The sequence below is a fragment of the Camelus bactrianus genome, chromosome 8 (genome assembly GCF_048773025.1).
Source record: "Camelus bactrianus isolate YW-2024 breed Bactrian camel chromosome 8, ASM4877302v1, whole genome shotgun sequence".
Classification (NCBI taxonomy): Eukaryota; Metazoa; Chordata; class Mammalia; order Artiodactyla; family Camelidae; genus Camelus; species Camelus bactrianus.
The window spans coordinates 52549184-52557341 of record NC_133546.1 but is presented as its reverse complement, the minus strand read 5'-3'; the positions used below and the strand labels follow the sequence as shown (position 1 = coordinate 52557341).

General features: G+C 46.4%; 1 protein-coding gene across 1 annotated transcript; it reads left to right on the top strand.

Annotated features, from left to right (window-relative positions):
- The first annotated feature begins 706 nt into the window (after positions 1–706).
- POU3F2 (POU class 3 homeobox 2) lies at positions 707–5081 on the top strand. Its single transcript, XM_045511759.2, has one exon. It carries the CDS (start codon positions 857–859, stop codon positions 2189–2191), a length of 1335 nt encoding a protein of 444 aa, XP_045367715.2. The 5' UTR covers positions 707–856; the 3' UTR covers positions 2192–5081.
- The last annotated feature ends 3077 nt before the right edge of the window (positions 5082–8158 follow it).

Here is an 8158-nt window from a genome sequence, read left to right as displayed (position 1 = left end):
GTGTGTGTGTGTGTGTGTGTGTGTGTGCGCGCGCGCGCGCGCGCGCATCCGTGCGCGCGCGCGCGTGTCCCAAGGTGAATAAAAATAGGACTCTCCTTGGCTTGTCTGGACTCAGCCTTTCTCTTTCTCCTTCTTCACGCCCCCCCCCGCCCTATTTGGAGGAGAAAGTGGACCGCCGCCAGCCCCCCGCGCCACCACCTAAGTCTTGAAAGTGGCTGTGGTCGATAGAGGGCCGGGATGCCCCCCTCCTCCGCCCGGACTGCCCCGCGCGTCTTTTTGGGAGACAGATGGGGGGCGGGCCCTTCCGAGAGGGGAGGAGGAGGCCGGGGGTGGGGGAGAAGGGGAGGTGAGAACTCTGAGAATCTGAATTGGGTGGAGAGGGGGGACCGGAGGAGGGCTAAGAGGACTCCGCGCCCCGGGGAGAGGAGGAGGGGGCAGCTGTGCGCCAATCAGTGGCGGTATCCACGTAAATCAAAGGGCGCGGAGCCAATGGAAGGGGGTGGAGGGGGCGGGGCCCAGGCGCGTGCCGCTGCGAGCCGGTGCTGCCAAGAGAGCGGGAGAGAGCTGGAGAGAGCAGGGAGAGGGGGGAGCGCGGAGCTAGTCGGAGAGTGAGCGAGAGCAAGGAAGGAGAGGAGGAGAAAGAGAGCGAGGGCGGGCAGGCGGGCGGGAGGCGGCGGCGGCAGCAGCAGTAATAGCAGGAGCAGCAACAGAAGGCGTCGGAGCGGGCGTCGGAGCTGCCCGCTGAGGGAGAGAAGAGAGAGACAGAGAGCGAGCGAACAGAGGAGCCCGAGGCGAAAAAGTAACTGTCAAATGCGCGGCTCCTTTAACCGGAGCGCTCAGTCCGGCTCCGAGAGTCATGGCGACCGCAGCGTCTAACCACTACAGCCTGCTCACCTCCAGCGCCTCCATCGTGCACGCCGAGCCGCCGGGCGGCATGCAGCAGGGCGCGGGGGGCTACCGTGAGGCGCAGAGCCTGGTGCAGGGCGACTACGGCGCGCTGCAGAGCAACGGGCACCCGCTCAGCCACGCTCACCAGTGGATCACCGCGCTGTCCCACGGCGGCGGCGGCGGGGGCGGTGGCGGCGGCGGCGGGGGCGGGGGTGGCGGCGGGGGCGGCGGCGACGGCTCCCCGTGGTCCACCAGCCCCTTGGGCCAGCCGGACATCAAGCCCTCGGTGGTGGTCCAGCAGGGCGGCCGAGGAGACGAGTTGCACGGGCCGGGCTCCCTGCAGCAGCAGCAGCAGCAGCACCAGCAGCAGCAGCAGCAACAGCAGCAGCAGCAGCAGCAACAGCAGCAGCAGCAGCAGCGGCCGCCGCATCTGGTGCACCACGCCGCCAACCATCACCCGGGGCCCGGGGCATGGCGGAGCGCGGCGGCCGCGGCGCACCTCCCGCCCTCCATGGGAGCGTCCAACGGCGGCTTGCTCTACTCGCAGCCCAGCTTCACCGTGAACGGCATGCTGGGCGCCGGCGGGCAGCCGGCCGGGCTGCACCACCACGGCCTGCGGGACGCGCACGACGAGTCGCACCACGCCGACCACCACCCGCACCCGCATTCGCACCCGCACCAGCAGCCACCGCCCCCGCCACCCCCGCAGGGCCCGCCAGGCCACCCCGGCGCGCACCACGACCCGCACTCGGATGAGGACACGCCGACCTCGGATGACCTGGAGCAGTTCGCCAAGCAGTTCAAGCAGCGGCGGATCAAACTGGGATTTACCCAAGCGGACGTGGGGCTGGCACTGGGCACCCTGTACGGCAACGTGTTCTCGCAGACCACCATATGCAGGTTTGAGGCCCTGCAGCTAAGCTTCAAGAACATGTGCAAGCTGAAGCCTTTGTTGAACAAGTGGTTGGAGGAGGCGGACTCATCCTCGGGCAGCCCCACGAGCATAGACAAGATTGCAGCGCAGGGGCGCAAGAGGAAAAAGCGGACCTCCATCGAGGTGAGCGTCAAGGGGGCTCTGGAGAGCCATTTCCTCAAATGCCCCAAGCCCTCGGCCCAGGAGATCACCTCCCTCGCGGACAGCTTACAGCTGGAGAAGGAGGTGGTGAGAGTTTGGTTTTGTAACAGGAGACAGAAAGAGAAAAGGATGACCCCTCCCGGAGGGACTCTGCCGGGCGCCGAGGATGTGTACGGGGGGAGTAGGGACACGCCACCACACCACGGGGTGCAGACACCCGTCCAGTGAACTCGAGCGGGGGGGAGGGGCAGAGCGCGTGTCTCCCCCTCCCCTTCGGTCCACGGCCCTTTTCCCGGCCCCCTTGTTCCCTCTCTAACTTCTGATTGTTCTTTTTATTTTTAATTATTATTTTCCCGTCCCTTAAAAAGAAAAAAAAATAAGGAAAACAACTAAGGCACTGGACTATCCTTTAAACGGTAGCAGGTGTAATGATGTGTTTTGACCTTTACAGGCCAGTACCCAGGCAATGGAGTGGAGTGTCTCAGAGAGAGTGAGAACAAGAGTGAGTGAGAGAGAGATGGCAAGCACTGAGTTAAATACCTGGCAGAACTAAATAAATTACCAAAAAGAGGGAAAAAAATCCACCAAACCGTGATAAACACAGAACACAGCTCCTGATGCTTGGAGTTGGCACATGCTGCTGTGTTTATTTCATGTGGATCCCCATCAGGAAAGAGGGAAAAATACACACGTTCTTTGGTGCAGGCAAAATTTAACCACATAAATTTGCACTGCAAGAAAATTGAAGTTTACAGGAACAAGTTCACGAACATGTTTTGCGTTCTCCCACCGTTCATTTTGAAATTGCCAGGTTTGGTTTGGTTTGGTTTGATTCATCGGAGAGAGAATTGAAGCCAGCTCTTGGCCCCTCTCCATTTCCAGTGTTCTTGTGTTGCCCCTCTTCTTCTTACTCTTACTCTTTGTGAACTTTGGTTACCTTCAAATCCACCCCCTCTTACATTGATTCAACGTTTATTTGATCCTTTTCACAAAGCAAAACAATTGGTTTCATACAAAATAAATAATTCTCTGCTTTCAGGAAATATGCATAGTCTACTCGCTTTATCCAAGGCAAAAATCCTGTTCGGAATACAAAAATGAAAGTGAAGCATTGGTTTTTGTTACCAGCCACAAAGTAAACTTCATTTTCAGGCAGTGTTTCTGGGGGAGGTTGTGGAGGGGAGAAAAAGAAAAATCGATAGTGAGTGACTGACTGCTTCATTTTATGAGGCGGGCCCATTGTGAAAGAGCTCAGAGGAAATGTGGAGGTTAAATATATTTCCAGAGTTGTCCAACAGAAGGAAAGTGGCACTTTGAAGAGAACTAGGGAAATAGTATCTTCAGAGACCCCTATATAGTTCTCTGCCTTCAGTTTTAATACCTTAATTATAAGGAATTATTTGTACTGACAGCAGCAGTTAAACTTTGTTCCTCTAAAAGCTTTTCTTTTTTTAACATAAAGAAAATAATCTGGGAACTTAATGGTGTATGCATAGACTGTGATTCTTGGCACACGAATACCCACATGCATACAGAGAATATCTCCACTCTAGGCTGACTTTGTCTTCACTAGCTCATTTGTTTATCAAATCATATTTAAGGTCCCACACCCTCTTCTTCTGTAATTTATTGCAGAAAATACCAGTTTGACTTGGACAGCGTTTTCCCCCTTCTTTCACTAAGGAAGCCAAATGAAGTAGGAAAAAAAAAATGTTATTTTCAATCCTTCCTTTTCTCCCTTTGTTAAGTTTTAAGTGCGTTTTTGACCTTATCTTGATGGAAAACAGTTAACTCCCGTAACAAAAGACTCTACTGGGAAGTGTAGGTGAAAAAAAAAAAAAACTTGTAACTGTATTGAAAATAAATACCATTAAACTGTGATCAGTTAAAATATTAAATAATAATCAGCACAAAAGGGCGCTAAAAGGGAAAACACTTTTTATTCATCATAGAAGTTCGGGGCTTTTTTTCTGGTTAGGTATTAGACAAATTTTTATTTTAAATAATTAAATTCTCACTACCAGAAAATTATGGTTCAGCATCAGATTAGCATTGCAATCAGTAGTTAAGGCTTTAGGAAATATGCTTTATATTGTCTTTTCAAACACCTGTGATTGTTTCATTTTCAGTGTTTTTGCAAGTTAAATGATGGCTTATAATGGGCATATTTATTTGCCTGTATTTCATTTCCCCCAATGAATGTCACAAGGAGATGGGCATGGAGCTGCTTTGGGGTACATCACGCCGCCTGTTCCTGAGGTGTGGGAACTGGCCTTTAGTGAGGCAATCCAGAGCAGGGCATAGAGCCAATGGTAAAGGGAGGAAATGAATTTTCAGATTCTTATTACCAAGTGGGTAAGGTCAGAAGATGGAGTTCAGGGGATGTGTCTCTAGCTCCTCTAACTCTCATAGGTTTACTAAGATGAAAATTACCACTGAACCTTACCACTATGTATATATGTTTAATATCTGTCTTTTGAAATGCAGAAATAGTTTAAATGTTTCTTTGTCTATTTTCCTTTTTTTTAATGCTACCCAGGGAAATATTTTCATATCATTTTTAAGTGGCCTGCCTCAATGTATATTTATTTCTTTTAAAGCAAAAAGGTTCTGGAAACTGTTTTTCTGTAGCTTTAAATGAGTAGGTGAGCAAAATCTATATGGGATGTAATTTTTTTTTGTTCAGTCTCTTTAAAAATACTTTGTTTTGGTACATTTGGTTGTGCTTGTGGGGAAAATAAAAACGCAGAGATCCTTATATATTTATGTTAAAGTAATATTTTATTATCTACATAAAACAGAAATGCACAATACCTTCATAGTTTGTTCTAATTATTGAAATATCTTTATTTTATTTTTAAAATAGTGCCAAGTTTTAAGGGGGGGGGGGACCCTAGACCTTATACTGACTGAGTTAATTTGTGTGTAAAACACTTCCTTTCCTTTATACTTCATAAAGTTTTGGAATAAATTTTATGCATATACTGCCAGGTTTCATGTTTATAACTTTCAGAGGCTTTTTTTTTTTTTAAAGAGACTACTCTTCTGAGTCACTTCTTTCAAAAACTATGAGTCCCAAACCTTGCAGTCACTACGCCTGTAGCACTAAATTGAAGTGGTCATTGGGTTTGAGCTTCAATTTGTTTGCTATTTCATGGTCTGACAAAGAGATGTTTGTCCCCTGAAATATCTGCAGGTGTCTCTGCATCTTCTTTCCTGGTTAGTTTTACCTTAGCTGATTGTGGTTTTTTGGAGAACATCAGTGGAACTAGGTGGATTTCAGTCTTTACCTCCATGTCCTCCGATAATTTGGGACCTACAGAAGAGCAAGGCTTAGTTAAGAGGATTATTCTTTTTAATAATTAACAAATATCTTTTGACAGTATGCACTATATGTATTTACCAAGTGATCAGAGGTAGTTTCCATATATTAATCCTGTTAGGTTTACAGAAATACGTGGGGTTTGCAATGGTTTATACAATAGTTTTTATTTCTTATCAGGCAAGCAAACAGGATCTGAAACAAGAAATAAAAAAAGAAAATAACGTATGGGAGAGACTCAAGACCGAGATGCTGATAGTAAATTGTTTCAGGTAGTCTGAGTTGGAATATTACACTTACCAAAATCAGTTTTAAGGTTAATGAGAAATCGAAGCAGTGTTGAGTTAGTTTCAAGTTTGCTGGTGTATTTAAAGTCCTCCTTGGAATAGTGGTTTAAGTATAAATGTCCATTTTGAAAGGTAGTTTCTGGGCTTATTACATCTGATCATCTTTTCTAACTCCTAGTCAATATTACACAGGTCCCAAACAGATTCAGCCAAATGATCTTATCAATAGTCTGAGCCGAGAAGTGACAGAAAGAAGAAGTGTTTTGTGACTGCAGACATGCTGATGGGTAAAATGTTTAAGCTGGCTATAGATTTGAGTTCTGGGTCAATATCCCCCTCCATTGTAGGCAGAAAACAAGCAGCATCTGCCCTCTGCAGGGCATTTGAGTGGACCTCAAGAAGGCGTTTTTGTTCTTAGCCACAGGGGCTACTGACTGGAAACCATCACGTGTTAAACGGGCATGCCATGGTTTTGACCCAGGCTTGCCGTTCAGACTCTGAGCTACTCGGGCAGTTTTAATGCTGCTTTGGGGAATGTATCACATGCCAAGGTGAAAAACTCCATCACTGCCACTGGGAGAAATTTGTGGAGCGGCCATCCCTAAAACGTTGACTAGACACAATGACAAACCCTTTCACTTCCCTAAAGACAATAATGCAGAATACGGCCATCCTGAAAGAGCTCCTATATTTCCTCAAAACCTGCCACTTTTAAAATTGATGGTGTAAGATGGGGAAGCAACAATCGTGTGGGAGAGTTATGCGAAGGTCAGTTGGAGGGAACAGCCACAAATAATATTATGCTTGGCACTTCTAAACATTCTCGGTTCCCACGAAGTTACCTCCTTTATATTTCAGATGCAAACAACAAAAGCGCTCTTCTCCTTCCCTTCCCGCACCTACCAGTAGGAGCCACACACTGGTTGGCAAAATTTTCTGATGCAATGGCTTTAATAAAGGAACTCATCTTGCTATCTTCTTCTTTCTCCAAAAGCAACTAATAAAGAGATGCAACAGCAACAATGGGAGGAAATGGCATGTGAGTGCATTGGTACCTGCGCATGTGTGTCTAGATGCTGAGTTCATTTGCCTTTCATTTGCCTTACTGTGGAAGCAGCTTGGGTAGTGCTGGGTTGCAGGGTGAGAGAAATGATCTTTTTATCACTGGTCTCTGTGATTTGTCTTTGTTGATTTTTCAATCAGTTCATAGAACTCTGTTCTAGATTCTATTGAATTCCTAGACAAGTGAAAGAATGAGGTAAAGAATGGAGCTTGTACAGAAAAAGGAAGAAGGATGGTGAAGTGAGGGTCAAAGGTAAAAGTGTTTCTTCGGGTTTGCTTGTATATTTCAGTGAGGCGAATGGGACAGTGAAAAGAAAAAAGATGCATCTTGAAGTCCTATGAATGAACCTTGACAATACGACTAAGTGGGATGTACAGCTGAATTTTATACAAATGTTTTCTCTATTTAGGAAAGTTTACTTTTTCAGTGATGCGTAATCTCTTAACAGGGGGCAAATGGTGGTAGGAGAGAACCAGGGTTCCTAGTACCTATTCCCATCACTTGAATCTGGATGGAAAATACTGCAAAAGTGGCGAGGGCTTGCCACTTAGCTAGCAAATCATGGAATAAACTTGCCCACCTTTGTAGAACTTGGGCCAGAGTTATTTCAATGCCCCTTATATAGATGGGGTACAGGAGTGCCAGAAAATAGCCTTTTAGTTTTCCTTAAGGCTTTGCTTGGTTATGGAGATAAACAATCAGAATATTTTCACATTGTTCTTGTGTTTGGTGGGAAGCTAGGAATTTTGTTTCTTCCTTTTATTTTTAAGAAAAAAGTTAACTAACTTTATCATGTAGTACTTTCCCTTTACCTTAATAACAACTCTGCTTGGCTTAGTTATTAGAGGTTTTAGAAACAATATCATATCCCATCAAAACAACCCTGGCCTCTCTTATTGTTCCTAGAATTCTGGTTGTTGATAACATTAAGATGTATTTTTTTTAATGTCTGAAATGTTATTTAATACACCAGTAAAAGTGCATCTATATCTTAAAGTTCATTTCTTACACGTCTTTCTGAGTTTTTATAGCTCTTTGTCTGGGATTTGGGCGGGGTGGGGGGGGTACTTCCATATGTGGTTCGCGGGTGGAGAGCCTGGACTCTGGAGTGGTCTGTAGCTGACGGCAAACAGCTCTCTGTTCTCAGAATGGGGACCTGTCATCTAGAAAAAAAGAAGAAAATAGATGCCCCACAAAGACTCACTTGTCACTGATTTTAGAAAGACAGGGGAGCTCTAGGACCCCATCTGAGCAATACGGAGGGTATTTTGATTGTTATAAATTGTATACGATTAACTCTCGGTGTGCAGAACGACGGCGGCAGGAAACCTCGCTGAGGAGTAAATTTGAATCTGCATCCATTTTGATTTAGGGCATATATTTTTCCTCCCACCAGAGTTTCCTCTGGGTTTGTTGTTTAAAAAGAAAGAGGGAGAAGCCACACACAACTAAATATGACCAAAGTTTGGCAGCAGAGTGGGAGAAAGAGAAAGTTTCTTGCGGGTTGTTAACACAAATTAGCC

Excerpts from the sequence above, each read along its gene's own strand:
- POU3F2 (XM_045511759.2), top strand. The coding sequence starts at position 857 with ATGGCGACCGCAGCGTCTAACCACTACAGCCTGCTCACCTCCAGCGCC.